Here is a 19,088-nt window from a genome sequence, read left to right as displayed (position 1 = left end):
GGATGGTTGGGGGTTGGGTGCAAGCCTTGGCTGGCTACCTCCCTTTCTTTCCTTTCAAGAAAGATGGAGAGAAGGCCCTGAGGACTGTTCCTGGGTGCTATTCCAGTCAGTGAAACGAGACAATAGTTTTTATATACAAGGAACAAGTCATGTACTATATGTGTGAGAGGTACTTAGCAAAAGGTAAAGATATTATTTGGGATTTCATGGACTTGGAAACAATGTATGATGTGGGTAATGGTGAAGCTTTGGGAAATCTTATATATATATATATATATATATATATATATATATTTCTCCCCGTCCTCTCCTTATATGCAAAGGGGGACGGAGAGGGGGGGTCGCCGATTAAATGAAGCGGCCTTGCTGTGGATGTACTGTGTCTTGCGACACTGCTTCTGACCCAGGGCGGTGGGCAGGGTGCAGGGATGACCCGTCATCCAGGAGGTGCTCAGATGAGAGGAAGGGTGGGAGGGGTGTGGAGTGTATTTAGGGATGAAATGGGTGGGAGTGTTTTTATGCCTTTCCCTTTTTGGCTACCTCCCTTGGAAGGGGGAAAAAGCCTTGGTATATGTATGTATGTATGTATATATATATATATATATATATATATATATATATATATATATATATATATATATATATATATATATATATATATATATATATATATATATACATATATATATACTATATATATATATATGATATATATATATATATATATACATATACAGTATATATATATATATATATACTATATATATTATATATATATATATATATCTTTGAAATCATCATCAACATCATATCTATGTAAAAATAGGCTACATTTATATCTATTAACAATCCACATGTCTCACTCACTATCTTGTTGATATGTTGGGTAACATGTTGTCCATGACCAACACTCGTAGATCCTTATTTTTTTTGTCTTTGTAACTTTCTCATTTATTAGTGTGCAATCTATTAAAGGTCTTTTCGAGTTCTTTTCCATTTCCAATAATTTGTATTTTTGGCCTTGAAGCTCATTGTCAACACCAGTTACAGGCATATATATTATTTAGCTCTTTGTGCAAAATCTTACTGTTTTCATCTTTTAGCCTTCTCATGATCTTTGTGTAGCTTGTTAAACCTTCCATTATGTTATTTACATTAATGGATAACATTACAGGTGTCAGCGCTGACCTTTGTGGGACTTATTAATCAATGTCCTCCACCTGATACCTTCTCCTTTCCTTCTGTTTTCTTTTAAAAATCTTTCATCCAATCAGGCAGATCACCTCTAAATCATCCAATTGTCTGTTATGGGGTATTTTTTCAAAGGTCTTATCTAGATTTAAGTACACCCAATCCTCTTTCTCACAGTACACCAATTGCTCTTCAGTAAAAACCCAAGAGGTTCAATACACGTGGTCTTCCAGCTCTAAAACCGAAGTTGTCTGCCAGAATGTTCATCTCTTCAAGGTATTCAACCTATTTATCTTTTACAATTATTTCACAGTAATTTTGTGATCATGCTGGTAAGGGGCACATTTGTTGTTTAACCTTTTGAATATGATGACACATATGTATGCATCATGACCTGCAAGTGAGGTATACAAGGATGCCGGTATTGGCTTCCTGATTATATCTATTTTGTAGTTTTAGCTGGGTGACCCCCGTTTTCTGTGAACAGGCTTGATCACATTTTCTGTGATGTTATATTTATTCAGGGTGAAAGAGAACAGCAGTAACTATATATTTTGTAATACGCATATTGTGATGCATCATTGTACATCAGGCAACCTGACATGTGTGCAACTATTTGACTTGTATTGAAGAGGTTAATGTTTCTTCTTACTCCTTTATGAATTGCCACCACATAGTTATGCTCCCTGACTTATGTCACTTTCCATTCTTTTAATGAGCACACAATTAACATATAAATCTTGTTCATCTGTTGTTCCAATCTGGGGTACCATCCAATGCTCCTAATAATTTGTATATTTCTTTCACTTCCACTTTTACTATGTATATTTTAATCCAACATCATTGTTTACAGCTCTTTCCTCCAAGAAATATATTGTTCTGAACGAAAACAGAACAAAAACTTTGTTCATTATTTCAGCCTATGTTGATGCCTCTTCATAGACCTTTCCACTTACGTTTAGCTTAAAGTTTCCTTCCATATGTCTCAATTTATCGCTAAAAAACCTTGTGTAAATTAATGTGAGTGTGTGTGGACATATACAAACCCAAACAATTGCAGCATATTAAAAGAAGCTGAGTCATTTGGGATATCTTATCATGAATTTCCCCATTTCAGTAAAATTGTCACACTGTCTTATGGCTAGGGTGTAAGCACTGTACCTTCAACTGTTTTTGATCTAAGGACCGCGCTTTTTCCAGTCGAATACCATTTTGCTGTAAGCAATTATTGTGATTAAATCACATATACCCAATGCATTCAGTTAAGATGATTTTTTCTGATAATTCAAATGAAATCAACCTTACAATATCCATATGCCAATACCTAACAATATTTACATATGTGACTACTCTGAAATAAAAACATTAAATCTTCCATAGCTTTTTACTTTCAGCTAATAATTCACCACTGTTTCTCAATACCTGAAAGTATAGTCTGTACTGAGAAACTCAGAAAATTTCATTCTTATGACAGGTTTTTCAATTGTGAATTTAGACAGACAGAACCAAAGGAAGCTCAAAAAACATTAAAACAACCAAAAGTTAACTTTGAGGTCAAATACCAAAGTAAAACTTTTGAAGCGACAACAATGTTTACTAACTACTCCATCTATCATAAGAGGAGAGCATGTAAGTTATCTTTTGGTTTTTCATGTTCTCAGAAGACAGAAGTTATTAAGTTCTTGTTCTCAAAGGACAGCATGCAAGTCATCTTTGGGGTTCTTAGGTCCTCATATGACACCAAGTTATCTTTTTTATTAATATCTACTTTTTTAAGCACATCTTTTAGCTCTTAAAAATTAAATACTTGCCAGAAAGTCATTCCATCTGCGATTAAAATCTACAAAAAAGCACAACATTTAGAAGTTGGGACATGAATATAATATCTTTGTGTTGACCCTTTCAGTTCACAGGTTACTATCCTATCTATTCTATACACCAAGACCTCTTTCCCCTTTACAAGGGGAAAGGCCCGTACCTACTCCCACCCATTCCACTCCCGTCCACTACCTTTCCTTCCTCTCATCTTAGCTTCTCATGATGATAGGTCTTCACTACATCCCACCCATTGCCCTGGGGCAGAAGCAATGTATCAAGAAACAGTACATCCACAGCAAGGCTGCTTCATTTAATCAGCGACCACCTCCCACCCTCCATCCCCTCGTGTAGAAAAAGAGAAGATTGGGAGAAATCCCTTTGGGCCATGTCAAAATATCATTCAAACATAAACATCCCCCATCCCCCCCTTCCCCCACCCCTCCCTTCCTTGCATAACAGTATCATCCATACACAGCCATTTTCCACTCACCCCTATCTTCTGTCTTCTCCCTTCCTTGCTCAACAGACATTCCCCTCTTGCTCAATGCCCCCTTCACCCCATCCATCGCATCCTCAGTCGTCTCCTCAAGTTCACCCCTTCCACCATTGCTTTTCACACCTTTTACTAATCTTTCATCACTCATTCTTTCAACATGTCCAAACCTTCCTGATAATCTTTCATCAGCTCTATCTGCCATCTCCTTTTCCACTCCCACTCTCCTCATCACCTCCTTGTTTCTCCATTTAACTTAGTAACCACTACCATACTTTTCAGACATTTAATTTGAAACACATTCAAAATTTTCTTCTCTGCCTCTCTCATATTCCATGTCTCTGCCCGATACAATGCCATCAGCACAATCACTCCTTCATGCATTCTCCTCACTCTTTGCATCCATTCCCAGATACCTATTTCTCATAACACATAAGCTTGTTTCTCTCAATCTACAATTTACCTCCACCTCCATTCCTCACTTTCCTGCCACATATGACCCTAAATACCTGAAGCTATCCACTTCCTCTTGCCCCTCTCTTTTTAGATTTACTCACTGCCATACTCTACCCTTGTAAATCTCATCACCTAGCATTCACTCACATTTACCTTTCAACTTTCTCTTATTGCATGCCTTCCCAAACTCTATCACTAACTTCCTTAATCCCTCCTCTGACCATCCAGATGAATAAAATTCTTTCTCAATTGTTATAACAACATCTATAAATTATTTCATATGATTATGAGGTTATATAAAATAGTTTTGGGAAAGGAGAAAAGCATCTCCTGACTGCCCACTTTCAAAACCTATTAGCACTCTAACCTCAATCTGGATGTGCAACTGCAGTCCTAAGGGGCTGACACTCAGTCTCTAGAGCAAACCCATGACGATGATAACGTTCAACATCACAAACTTACCCCTACTGGAGGGCTAGGACGGTGCCCCCCACAGAGGACTTTTGTAGCGTGGAAGTTAATGAACCATGCCCTTGGTTCATCTTCGCTAGTGGCAGGACTCGAACTGCCATCCCCTTGACCTTCGCCGCAAGTAACGACGCCCTAACCCGCTCAGCCAGCAAGCCTCCAGCAAACCCATAATTCCTATAAACTCAAACCGCTATCCCCTTGACCTTCGCTGCAAGTAACGACGCCCTAACCCGCTCAGCCAGCGAGCCTCCAGGAAACCCATAATTCCTATAAACTCAAACTGTTTTTCCCCTACTTCTTTCCACAAGGAAAACAGACATCTGGTAACTCCTTCCATCCTTCTCCTCTTACTTCTCACATTACAACAGACAACAGTTACATCCTGTTGTCTATTGTAACTGGATGTAACACTTCATACTATACTTTACAACACATTATGGAAGACTGCATTGTACACAATCATGCATACCAACAATACACTATACACTTTATAAGGAATTTGTGGGAAATCCCCATTCCACCTATGGCATTTCTCAGGGAGACATGACTGCTCAGCAAAATGTTTTGGGAACAACAACAACTTGCAACTGCTTCTATCCCTCTCCTATTACTACTCAAAATTAATACAACAGACAAGAGTTCAAAGTTTCTTCCTACAGAGCTATACAAAAGAACCCATGGATTGTTACTAGCTATTGTGAGACTATAAGTTACCAGTGGAATCTGAAGATTCATCAAAATGGTTTAAATTCTGGACAATACCTCTAAGCAGAATAACATGTATAGAGTAACTGATTCACATCAACCTTTTTCAATACAAGTGACATTTCTTCATCTGAATAATATATCTGTAGTGGCGGCAGTGGATCCCTTCCTAGAAGCCATGGGTCTCCTGCATGAGAGAACTGAGGCAGTGGATTGATTGATTGATTGATTAACCAGAATAAAATCCATTTGCCTAGACACTGTGTCAATGGGAGTAAGGGAGATAAGTTTTAACGCAATTCAATTCATTGATACTCCTTAAGCAGAGCTTCAGGTTTCCCACTAAGTGAAGTCAAGGCAAAATTTGAACGACTGACACACACATATACATATAGAGCATGCAGTTATTTCTTGCTCAAGCATGCATTTCTACCTAAGCCACTCCATAACTACTGACATCATCAACATATAATGTACAGTTTCATGCAATGCCATTCAGAACTGAGGACAAGGAACAATATATACTCTACAAGTGGTACTATTGTATTCAACAAAGTACAGTATAAAAATGCAATCCAACTTTATAAAATCAACTTCAGGCAAAGAAAAATAAATCTGAGGATGTTATCAGACTGTATATACATCAGTAATCATGAAAATCCTGGATAGTACAACTATGATGTTTTTCCGATAAAGTCAGATAGCTTTGAAGTCATTTATCTATAATCTGATTGAGCTGCTAACCTGAACAACAGGAAAAGAACCTGATGCATATCATGACAATAACTCTAGATAAGTTTGAATAAACTTAACCATCTGATAGACATCCTCATAAGTAATCATATGAACTAAGGAGACATGATGAATGATAGTGATAATTATGGTCTCCAGTTTCATTAACTTGAAGAAACTTGCAACCCCACTGTGACTAACAATAGTTCTATGTCTCTCCTGTAGATCTCTCAGGGAAAAAACTTTTTACTGATGTTTGTGTAGCATTATACTGGTATTATTTCTGTTATTAGCTTGTAGTATAAGGAGAGAAGTTGCCAGTTTTCAGTTCTCTTTATGGGAAAAGGTGGAGAAAATACAGTCAAAGATATATATATATATATATATATATATATATATTGGGTCCAGTTTGAGACTGAATGTCATTCAGTTCACCTCGAGATGAAGTGACAAAGTTTTCAGGCTTTGAAGTAGAATGGCAGAGAGGCAAATCTCTGCTATAAAACAAAGTAAATTGTATCTGAAATACCTATATATTTTCTTCATAACCTGGCTTTTCTACAATCAGCACAGTCAGACCTCACCGAACATGAGTGTTAGGTTCCTTAGCAGTCATGCAGGACAAAATTCGTGTTGGGCGAATAACAGGTTCTTATGGTTAAGAATAGGTTAGGTTCCTAGACCCTCTGCAAAAACTGGTGCACAACATGACCTGGCAGGCCATTCAAATTGTGCTATCGTGAATCATGGTCGTGTTCAGCAACACTGGGATATTTTACCTATTAGTGTAAATGTGAATTTCATGCATGGTGAAGTCATGTTGGGTGAGGTCTAATAGTATGTGAAATTTTTATTTGTATTGGCAGAATGTGCTGTGTCTTGCTATGCTTCTTCTGACAGCAGCAAGGGCAGGGGCAAGGGCAAGGATGACCCTTACTCCACAAGGAGCCAAGATACAAGGGTGATGGATGCAAGTGGGAAGGTTAGGGGTGGAGGCATCCCTTGCCTGGCTATTTCCCTTAAATGGGGTAAGAACCCTCTTGGTTTGGTTTTGGCAGGATCAAAAGATGTGACATGCAATTCAGCTAAATGAAAAAACTCCATAAAGATACACATTAAATTAGTAATGGGTGTTACAAGGAATAAATTGTTAATAAAAGCAGTAAGAACATGTTTAATTTGGAGTACTACCCTCTGAAATTAATATTGTGAAGGGCATTACTGGGCCAAAGTTAGTATGTTAACATGAGATATCCTCACAACTGTCTCAAGCATGAGATCATTAATCATTATACATTTTAGCAGAGCCTCATTATAAAACAATATTTCCTAAGTTCTGAATTCTGACTGGGACAAAGTAATTAAACTCATATATCAATTAATCAAAATCTTAAACACACATACCTAATTTTCACATGTCATAATTCAATTATCATTAAAAATCATCTTAACTGTGTAAATTAATAACTAAATATTCATACTCATAGACTCTATGCAAACAATGTCATATTACACTAACATACTTTGTTGACTAAACATTTGAGAAAAATCAATGATAAGGAACACGATAATACTTTTAATTGTGAATTTTTTTTTACCATTGAAGTTGCATGCACTACAGTAAAACTATAATCAACATTAGACCAAAAATTCACTGAAAGCATAACATAAAATGCAATACTTTTTTCAAAACAATTCTGCACTTCTTATGCATTTTTAGAACAATATAATACAAGTCATTAGATGATTTATTTTTTCTACAAAAACAAATAGAACACTGCCAAGGTTTACAGAATTTGGAAAGTTGAAAAGAAATATGGTATGGGATCCTGGTCCCTGAAAATACAAAACACACCTGTTCGAAATCCATCTTTATGTCTCGTCCATTGAGCTTGTTCTTGTAGAATATTCTCCATTTTTTGTACTCTGCAGTGACAGCCTGCAGCCGTCGTTTCCAATACTTTCCTTCAAGTACTATGGCCTGAAATAAAAAGTGAATTTAGACAAAATGTTGGGGATATTAAGGAGAAAAATCTTATGAATTGAAGAAAAATATAAATGAATGACATACTACAATAGCTACTTTGATATAATAATGTTTCTTGAAATTTCCTTCCAATACTATAGTCAGTGCAACGTGAGAGAGAATCATCTCCCCACCATCCATCTTCAAAACCCATCATGATCTTCACCTCCATAAGGTGGTACTGCCCTGGGGGTCTGGTAGTTTCAAGAACAAGATCTATATCTCTAGCAACCTTGACTCCCTCCTCCCCCCTTCCCAAATATGGACAACTGACGACTAGTGACTGCTTCCACCCTCCTCCTAATTGGTGAAAATAATGATAATATTAATAATAGTAATAATAAATAAAATAAACACAAAATGAGACAATATTACCTCGAGACAAACTGAAATATTACTGGTCATACATAATCAAAATTTAAAACATTGACGGAAAAAAGTATGCATATGTTTGGAGTAAATCACTCGATTCCGAGTGACAGCAGGAATGATTATTTGTAAGATTTCACTGTGACAAGTTATTTACTTCAAATTAGTTACAACGGAGAAGCGATGAAAGGTTTCGGTCCAAATCTACTGTGCGTTGCGAGCGGACTCGGGAGCTTCGTAAAAAGAAGATTAATTACTGCAATTAGCAGTCTACTTTGATTCTTGTAGCATAGTTAAGTGGTACGCTAATCGCTCTTTTGTGGACTCTAGCGTATTCGGCAGAGCTGCTGACTGGCAATTCGCTAGGCCCAGGATCGGTTCCCAGCGACAGCAGAAATGTTTATCAGCGATTAACTAATTACCAGTTAAACTATATATTTGCAAATCGTGTTTAAGATACCAGTTCGGGTATAACACCGATTAATAATCTTAACCGGTATCTGATGATTTTATTTTCCTCACGGAAAAGAAAAGAAAAACAAAACAAAACAATAATAAACACTTATTTTAATAAACCTCGAGCGTAGCGTCTTGTAGCAGTACAAGTCTACCACGAAATTATATTAATCGACCATTTTGAGTCCACTGTTAAAAACAGGCCTCTCATAACATGGCATGACTCGTTCGACTCCTCTAAGCTCTGTAACACACTTGCTCCATCGCTCACCATTCGTTCGCGCTAAAGACGTTTCCCTTGGTGCAATTAATTAATAATTAGTCTACTAACACTGCCAATGGTGGATGACGCGCATCACACCTAGCATCATATTGGGTCAACGCGTTGGTTGCAGGTTCGGTTTAACATGCTCATCCTCGTTCTTTGCAGATCGAAGCCGTGCGGCCCCATCGTTCAAAACAAAACAATGAATGCTCCAGCCAATCGTTTGACGATCATCGTTGGCCCATGAACGATCATCATTGAGCGATAATCGCGCTGAGCAGAATGTACCTTATGAGTGACCAAGTTGGTGTGAGAGCAGAATGGAGTGAAATGTATTGTGGTTGCGATAAAAGAGAGGAAGTGGAATTGGGCAGGTAAGTGAGTGTGAACAAATCATATTACTCTATGCCTAGGGGTATGAAACACCTTTTCGTTGCCAATGACTAGCACTAGTGTTGAATTTCTAAATTTCCCCCATGCTACAAATTCCTACAATGTTGCCTCAAATGATTATATATATATATTTTTCTTTTCTTTTGCAGACGAGGTTAAAAGCTATTGAAGATTCATTTTTGATTATCTTCTTGCGTATAGTCTCTATACGACGAATATTTGACATCATTTTCTGTAAGTCTGTTTAGGAGATCTCTTATATTGGCCGACGTTTCGGAACTCTCTTGTTCCATCTTCCAGGGCGATTTGTTGTGTCAAGTGTGTGTGTGTACTGTATAATTTGGGAGTGAAGCTCCCACGGGCTTTGGTTTGAGCCCGTTTGGTGGGTGATTTGACTTATGAGTGTGTGTGGGCCCAACCACACACACTCATACATTCACAAGATGTGCATACGTACATGAAGTACGTATGCACATCTCAGTGAACGCACCCTACATGATGTAACAGTTTTTACGGAAAATAGTGAGTTTATCAATTGAGTAATTAAAGAGAGAAGGGGGGGGTGATTAAATGTGGGAGTGTGCGTGGTTTTGGCCACGCCCACTCACACATTTGTTGGATGTGCATACCTATATGAAATATGTATGCACATCCAGTCACCCTTCATGACATGTATAATACAATTTTTTCTGTGTTGATTATATATGTGATGTACGGATCATGGACACTGTGTCGAGGAAAATTTGGATGCTCATTGGTGAATGGTAGCCAATGAGCGTGCGTTGTTTTCACTCGCTGGGGGGTGGTCTCTCCCACTGAAAATTTGACACAACAAATCGCCCTGGAAGATGGAACAAGAGAGTTCCGAAACGTCGGCCAATATAGTGCAGGTAGTGCAATGTAGTTCAGTTCGAAACTTTAAGAATCATTTAGATAAATACCTAAGTAAGATGCTGTAATGATTATAATTTATCTTATATTATTTGTTTTTGTTTTGTTATCATTTGTCTGTCTGATTTTTATTTATTATTAGTTATATGTCAATTTATTATTATTTACTATTTACCTGTTTGTTTATTATTTAACTATACCTATGCATTTATTTATGTATTTTATTTGTTATTTACATTATCATAGTTTTTATTTATTATTTTATCATTAATATGATTTTTTTTTCGCATCCGACCTAGATATGGATCAAAAGGTCTCCTGTCGGCATGCTCCGCCTTTGTAATCCTTTGTAATAAGAGATCTCCTAAACAGACTTACAGAAAATGATAAGTCAAATATTCGTCGTATAGAGACTATACGCAAGAAGATAATCAAAAATGAATCTTCAATAGCTTTTAACCTCGTCTGCCTGCAAGAAAATATCCTACCTGGCTACACAAATATATATATATATATATATATATATATATATATATATATATATATATATATATATATGCACGGCCAGGGAGGACAAAGAGACGGGGCTCTATGACAATTGCTACAACCTCGTACACTACTAGGCAATCACCCAGACCCACATGTGTGATTCACCATAGTCTTGGATCACGTGTTGGAATCGTGATCGACAGCTATTTCCCTCCCGGAAGAGAGCCCAGAGCTTATATATGACCGATCTATAGGTAATGCTGTGACCTTACACGCACACACACCCAACTCTCCTCCCACGAGAGTTGGAGTAAAAACCCGCAGCGCAGCGATACTGAAATTATTTCAGCCCTGGACGGGATTCGCACCCGGACCGCCGTAGTGGCAGCCGGGAACTCTACTACTGTGCCACGAGTGTGTGTGTGTGTGTGTGTATTTACCTAGTTGTATCTTACGGGAAGGGGAGCTGAGCTCGTGAAGTTCCGTCTTTGTATCTCTCCATATCCACTTTGTTCTTAATTTCTTGTATTGTTTGTGCACACACTGTTTATATATATATATATATATATATATATATATATATATATATATATATATATATATATATATATATATATAAACAAATAAAATTAAAACGAGCGACACCAAAACGGTGTTGAATTCACAAACGTCAACACTTTCCCCAAAATCGGCGGTGTGCCAGATCTTTGTCACAAATACATGTACTTACCATTTGCGCTCAAATCAGACTTTCTCTGGTTTGTTGCACTACCAGACTATTATAGCAACATATAATTTTTAAAGTTATGTAATCACTTATTGTTTATGGACTTGATATAATGAATATGTTTAAAAATCACGAAGCATAAATAAAATGTTTGTGCATGACAACTATGAATGACTTGGTTTTCATACTTTCTGGCTGTATTAGTTTTAAAGTTAGACATTAATTGCGTTGATGAATTTATACGAAATTAATTTATACATACAAATTAGCCAATAATTCAAAATACGGATAAAACTTTGGCGCCTAACAATTTGTCTAAAAGGTATGGAAACCTAAGTTTTTTCTTTGGTTTGTTGAGCACTATCTGGCTACATAGGATTTGAAAATGTTACAAAATAGGTAAGTGTATTGAATGATAAATGAGTACAGTAATATATTTTCGAAATATGTTGACATAAGAAATGAAAGTTCAATGCCTGACAACTCGTATGCAACCCAAGGCCGTTAAGCCTAGTCAATGTATATCTAGCTTTCAATTTAATTTATATTCATTAATACATCTACTTTCCAATATAAACATCCTATGTATATCACATTATAAACGTAATATATCTGAACCTGTTTTATATGTTACTTTTATTTCTAATTATTTTAATTTTTCATACACATGGATGAAATCATCACAAAAATGAAATTATCAAGTGTTTTACAATGTGTGTTTGCCCAGTTTTATTATCCCTAAGACAAACTCGTAAATGTATCGGTAGCCACTGCCCATGATCCTTTGGTGTAGGAATTGACAAAAATATTGTGCAAGTGTAAAATGACCTCTTGTAGGAAATGCGAAGGAATTAAAAGATTAAAAAGGGGGTCATTAGCAAGTTCTCAAACACTGAGAACAAAACGCTGCATCGAAAAAGAAACTTAAGGATTTGCGATGTAACCTCTACATATCTCCACAATCCGTCATAACGGTGATGCAAACCATAATCTGAATATGTATGTGTATGTGTGTGTGTGTATATGTGTGTGTGTGTATATATATATATATATATATATATATATATATATATACACACACAAGCATATTGGTGTATTTTGGGAGCAGGTTTTCTTTAATGCAGGTTTGATTAAATACGACAGCAACCTGGAAGTTACTGATTTTCTTGTGTTTCAAATTTTCCTAATTATACTCTTCCCTTGGATGGGGTGGACATAAACCAATTGCTTAGATCTTTCCATTTTATCATTGCGACGTTTTGTCTTTATTAATACATCTTCTGGCATTTCTGTGTTAAAGATACAATAAATATTTGTGATAATACAAGTTGGAATTTAAATTACAATAATAGTTGGACATATACAAAATTATATCTACAAATCAAACAGTTTAGAATTACATTTAAGTTTTGACATCTAAGGGAAGGGTATAATTAGGAAAATTGAAAACACAAGAAAATCAATAACTTCCAGAATGCTGTCGTATTTAATCAAATCTGCATAGACACACACACACATATTAGATATATATATATATATATATATATATATATACACACACATATAATTTAATTCGAAATTCAACGGACAGCTATGACTTTTGCTTTATTTAAACTCGACAGTGATGTTAATTTTATTTTGAAGTTTTCCAGTCCAATATTTTCATCACTTCCTATAATTTCCTCTTTAAAATAAATGCATTGTGAAAGAGGTACTTGTTCTGCTACGAATTTACCCCAATCTGATGAATCGAGACAGCATCTACCACAACGGCGGATTCATGTGATTAAAATCGCCAGATCAATTATTGAATCCCACCCACCCCCACGCTGATTGGTGGGGGGGGGGGCCCGGGGTGCTCCAACGTCACTCAGGCACACGCCGTCGCTCAGGACATTTTATTTCCTTAGCTTACTTAACCATTAATACTCCCAAACCATATACTGAGTAACAGAAAAACGTTACAATATCCTGAGTGACGGCGAGGGAGCGACGGCTGAGCGCTTCGGACCTTTGTCGATCTCTCTCTCTCTCTCTCTCTGTGTATTCACTTAGTCTTTGGATCACGTGTTGGTCTCGTGATCGACAGCTATTTCCCTCCTGGAAGAGAGCTCAGAGCTCGTAGGTCCGATCTATGTGGGTAATGCTATGACCCTGCACACACACACACACCCAACTCCCAGCCCACGAGAGTTGGAGTACCCTCAGCGCTGCGATACTGATATTATTTCAGCCCCGGGCGAGAGTCGAACCCGGACCTCCGTAGTGGCAGGCCAGAGCTCTAACCACAGCGCCATGAGAGGTGTGTGTGTGTGTGTAAGTGTAAGGTGGGTTCTACACCTAGTCCAAATCGGCTGGCGACAACCAGAAGACATACGTACAAGGACTCCACGGTTCACGAGGTAAAAACTTAGTAATTTTATTTTGGCTATCGCCACACATCGGCTAAGGTTGCTGTAACATTACAAAGAAAGTTGAACGACCAACGGTAGTAGATGGCGCATGCGCATTGTACAATCACCCCCCCCCCCCGCCCCATGGCCAGAGAAAGTCACGTGACCAACGCCATCCTGCTTAGTCCTGCGTGCTTGTGCATTCGCAGTGCAGAGTTGCCAAATCTACCGAAATTTCGGTAGATCTTCCGATTTTGACAGATCTCGAGAAACACAGAATCATTGCCATTCCATCTATCAATCAGGGTGCCGTATCCACTTGGACGTTGGCCACCGTGGAATTCTATTCCTGTCTGAACATTGCTCTTCTTGACAAGATCACATTTGTTATTTCTTCTCCAACAGATGTCCTTAGCCCGTCTACATATTTTGTGTGTGGTCTTCCTTTTGCCCTCTTTCCTTCTATTTTTCCCGTTAGGGACTATGTTCTAATTGTTGTTTTCTCATGACGTGTCATACAAAGTGTAACGGTCTTTTCCTGATAGTTTCTATTATTTTCCTCTGTGTTCCTATTTGCTGCAGTATTTCTTAGTTTGTTTTCAATTCTGTCCATGAATTTTAATTAAGCATCTTTCTCCAAATCCACATTTCTATTGCTCTTATGCTGTCCTGTATTCGTTTACTAATTGTCCAAGTTTCATATCCATATACTAATAGTGACCAAGTGTAACATTTTAGAAATATTTTTCTTGTTCTCATGTTAATTTTCTTTTTAGTTACAGTTTAATTTTGTTGAAATTATTTTCGTTATGGCTATCCTCTTTGCTTATTCGTCGCTTTTCTCATCCGAAGTTGACATGCTTCCTAGGTAACTGAATTGGTCCACCTGTGTCAATATTCTTCCTTTTACTTGAATTCTTAGCTTTGGACATTCTTGTTTTTTCGTCATTACCATCACTTCTGTTTTCTTTTTATTCATTGTTAGACCTCTGCTTCTACTAGTGCTGTAACTAATTCCTGTAGCTGAGCTTCCGATTCTGCGAGTAACACAGTATCGTCTACATATCTAATAACATTCCTCCTTTTAGATGGTAAATACTCATGATTATCTCACTGTATAAATTAAACAGGTCTGGCGACATTACACATCTCTGTCTCATGCCTCTCAATATTTTGCCAATCAGACAGTTTTCCTATTTTCACTCCTGCTTCTTGCTTCCAATAAAGATTTGCGATTTGCATTAAATCCTTCCCATCCACTCTTATTTTCTTCAACATATCTATTAATTCATTGCGTCTCACTTTGTCAAATGCCTTTTCGTAGTCCACGAAACAGACAGATATTTTTGTACCCGACATATTTTCAACTAGTATTATTACAATAAAAATTGCATTCCTTGTTCCCTTATCTGGTACAAACCCATGCTGTTCATCAGCTATTTCTGGCCTTGTTTCTTATTCCGTTTGTAATGACTTAAGATTATTTTTGTAAAGCGGTTCATGATACTAATTGTTCTGTGTCAGCTACATTCTATTTAAAGTCCCGTGTGTTTTTGGTAAAGCTATGAAAACTGACTGGCACATTTGTCCTGTTAATTCCCTAGTTCCATAGACTTTATTGGCTACTTCTGCCATAATTTCAATTCCAAAATCTCCCAAAGCCTCAAACATCTCCGTTACCATTCCATCTTCTATCGTTTGTCCTTTTGTCATTATCTATTGAAATATCTCCAGAATATCTACTGAATTCAGAAATGCTGCTGCTAGGATGCAATAGACGAAATAATTGTTCTAACCCACCCACTCCCTTTTAGAAATGTTTATATAAACTATCAGTCGATAGTACAATCGTAAGTCATATTTTGATTAAAATGCGTGTTTATAAGAGCGGATTCTAAGCAATTTCCGAAGATTCACGAGATAAACGCAGCCATTCATCACGCATCGACGTGACGTCATAGTAGCCAAACGGTGTATCTGGTCAACAGCGTCTTAGAATTGATTATTACGTACACACCTGCAGTTTCCATTGAAAAATGCCGCATAATCTAATTGGATCAGAATATTAGGAGCTAGTGGAGATCGTTCATTATCCGTCCAGCCATGCATGGGCCCCTAATACGACGCCATACGTCAAAAGATGATCAGGAAATGACTGAACATACCGAAGTTGACCTTCATGATGGTGAAAATGGGAAGTCCGGCCACAGTAGTAAAGAAAATGGGGAGGAACGGGACCAGGAAGAGGACAACCAGGAAGACAGGGCAAAAAGAATAGGAAATACTGACTGTTATGTCCAGGGCTCGGCCAAAGGCACTAAATCAACTTATTATTAGTGTTAACCTAATCAATGAATTGGTGTTGTGGCTATACGCTTGACCTTGACTTTACCCCCCCACACACACACACACCCCGCTGGCCGGGGCAGGGGCGGTCGGGGGGGGGGGTAGCCTTTTAATGCTACGCTTTATGGTGGTGTAGGGAAAGATAAAACCTCTTCGGGCTTTCTTGATTTACTGAAGCGAAGAGGTGTTTATAGAGTGGGGATGTCATTCCCCATGGGGAGCTCTCTTTATGGGAGATTTCCCCTATGGCGACACATTCGCTGGCATGTGTACGCAGAAATGGCTTCATCAGCATTTCTGCGTAAAGTTGTGCTTATGTCCCTTGCTCTTGATGTTTCATAAGTAGCGACGTTGCTTCAATAACCCTAAAAAATATTGGGTGTGTCTTCTCGTCCAATCAATGGGGCTAGCAGGCGTGGCCATGACGAAGAGTGTACCTTTCCACCTTGTTTCGGGCTTATGTAAACTTTTTAGTCCCCGACACTCCAACCAACGGTTCAGTTTAACATTGGAATAACTGTCAGTACGTTGAATGTCTATCTTGGCCCCAGGGACATCTCCTCAAACAATAAACCCATTAGAAATGGGTCACATGTCGACGTTGTTTACTCTGTCCAATAATGTCCGTATAGTTTACCCAACTGCCGATAGAAGGCGTGGTGACACGTCAACATTGCAGTTTGCTATTAGATTACGGGAAGAGAATCTCAACGACCTAAGGTGTGTGTGTGTGTGTGTGTGTGTGTGTGTGTGTGTGTGTGTGTGTGTGTGTGTGCGTGTATGTACACATACACACATGCACATTTACACAAATACCTTCCAGTCCGCCAGTCTTTTGAGAAAAAAATTATATACACACACACATATATATATATATATATATATATATATATATATATATATATACACACACACACAAATAAAAAGGACTAATTGTAGAAACCCCCCCCCCTCCCACGAGCGCGCTGATCAGTGGGGGGTCCGGGGTGCCCCGCCGTACTTTGGTCATGTTAATTTTTTCTAACCTAACCATAAACCGTAAATTGAATAATAGAAAAACATTACTATGACCTGAGTGACGTCGGAGCGTTTTTGACCTTTGTCGTTGGGTGTGTATGGGGGGGAGGGTTTCTACAATTGGTTAAAAAAAAAAAAAAAAAAAAAAAAAAAAAGTGGAAAAACTAAATAAATTAACAATAATACTAACAGCGACAACAATAATTATTTTAATATATTAAAATAAAATCTCCCTTTCGCGATCACAATAGTGAGCATGAATGGGCCTCACAGCCAACAGCGAGGAGGAGGAGAGGTGAAGCCACGTGACCCGCAACTCACGTGAGCCGGCCCCTCCTCCTGGCTCAACCAAACAGCCTGCTTTCCGCAGTCCACACCCTCCTCGCCTCCTGCAGCCATTGGACCCTTACAAATGGGAGCGGTCAAACCAGTGCGACGGTGCAGACTGCCAATCTCGAGCACAACCTGTATAAGATGCAGCAACTCTTTTCATTCCTTTTATTCTAGTTTTTCCCTGCATGCCCAACTAACGTTATTCCATTAAAATGAACAATCTACTCCCTTTATTCATAGTCGCATGGCATTATATGCAGTGTTTATTGGTACCGAGGTAAGCTATCTCCTTCGCTACTGTGAGCGCGCCACGGAAATTAATAACACTATAGTGAGGCTATATATGTACCCAAGCCCACCTCTGCTGTCTCTAAACATATCTTGACATTTTTAACTTCACCCGTGAGTTGTCAGATTGATTACACAAGTCTGTGTTATCACAATTCCCAACCATGGACCAAACAACGCAATACAACTAGTTTTTTTTTTTAATATCGTATGTGGTACCTACGTCTTGGCTTAGCCTGCAGTATTGCCGATGTGAACTTTCGAGATATACGGGATCCAAGTACAGCGTTTTCCCTGGTGAGGTGGCAACACTGGAGAGGCGCGGGGGGAGGGGGGGTTTGAACTGCCCAAACCAGTTGTCGTTGCATGCTGGCAGGATTAACCGACTCCTTGGCTCCTTCGAGATTGTCTTGTTACTTAACCCTTTTGCTGCGTTATACTTGAATTTAGCTGTTTATTCTTGCTGCCCCTGGGCGGTCTCATTCACCCCAGGAGGTATACCCTACCGCGCACAGAAATTATGTAAACTGTGCAGCCAATCTACATTTTTCATCGTTGACTTTCCCCTGTTACCTGGCGTGGAAATAAGATATTTCTGCGCTCTTTAAACCATTTAGTACCGAAAGGATGTCATCCAGTACGAAGCAGGGTGTGGGGAAGGGCGTGCAAATTATATATATATATATATATATATATATATATATATATATATATATATATATATATATATACACACATACATGCATACATTGCGGGAACTTACGAAATCTGATAAACAGCAAACCTTTCCGCTCTACTGTTAAAGTTTCTCCCGCCATTGTACAGAGCCGCAAATTACATTTCTTTTTAACAAGTCCCAGTTTTGTCCTTTTGGAGAATAATGGTCTCATGTAAGAATAGAAAATAACCAATATAGAAATAATATTGTTAAGTTGGGTAGACCTTTTAGCACAATAGGAGTCTCAGTTTTGTCCTTTAGAAGAATAAAACCCGAATTCAGACGGGATCTTATTCTTCAAAGCTCCACGAAAAAAAAAAAGTTCGGTTGGTTTAATATTAAGTTTGGTTAGGTTTGGTTTATGCAGGGATCCAAAATCAGGGACGGGACTTTTTGGGAAACAATTCTATTGCTGCGGTTATGGTAATTGCACGGCTTTAGCAGTCTTTCAGTTTCGAGGTAAAAAAAGAAAAAAGAAAAAAAATATATATATATATTTACAGCTGCAGCT

The 19,088-nt window shown here is 38.0% G+C and overlaps 1 protein-coding gene across 5 annotated transcripts in view; it reads right to left on the bottom strand.

Moving 5' to 3' along the window:
- Mondo (MLX interacting protein mondo) overlaps window positions 1–19,088 on the bottom strand; it is a 174,964-nt gene that overhangs the window by 67,561 nt on the left and 88,315 nt on the right. For 4 of the 5 annotated variants that reach the window (XM_076202282.1, XM_076202284.1, XM_076202283.1 and 1 more), the window contains 2 exons: window positions 7,722–7,847; window positions 2,353–2,406 (listed from right to left, as the gene is read on the bottom strand). In XM_076202282.1, the coding sequence (XP_076058397.1) occupies window positions 2,353–2,406; window positions 7,722–7,847 (180 nt within the window). The remainder of the gene's footprint in view (window positions 1–2,352; window positions 2,407–7,721; window positions 7,848–19,088) is intronic. The other variant, XM_076202285.1, reaches the window with a different exon arrangement.

Source organism: Oratosquilla oratoria, chromosome 18 (genome assembly GCF_046742065.1).
Source record: "Oratosquilla oratoria isolate Oo_2021 chromosome 18, ASM4674206v1, whole genome shotgun sequence".
Classification (NCBI taxonomy): Eukaryota; Metazoa; Arthropoda; class Malacostraca; order Stomatopoda; family Squillidae; genus Oratosquilla; species Oratosquilla oratoria.
Note: the sequence above shows the minus strand (reverse complement) of the source record. Positions and strands in the feature narration are given on the sequence as shown.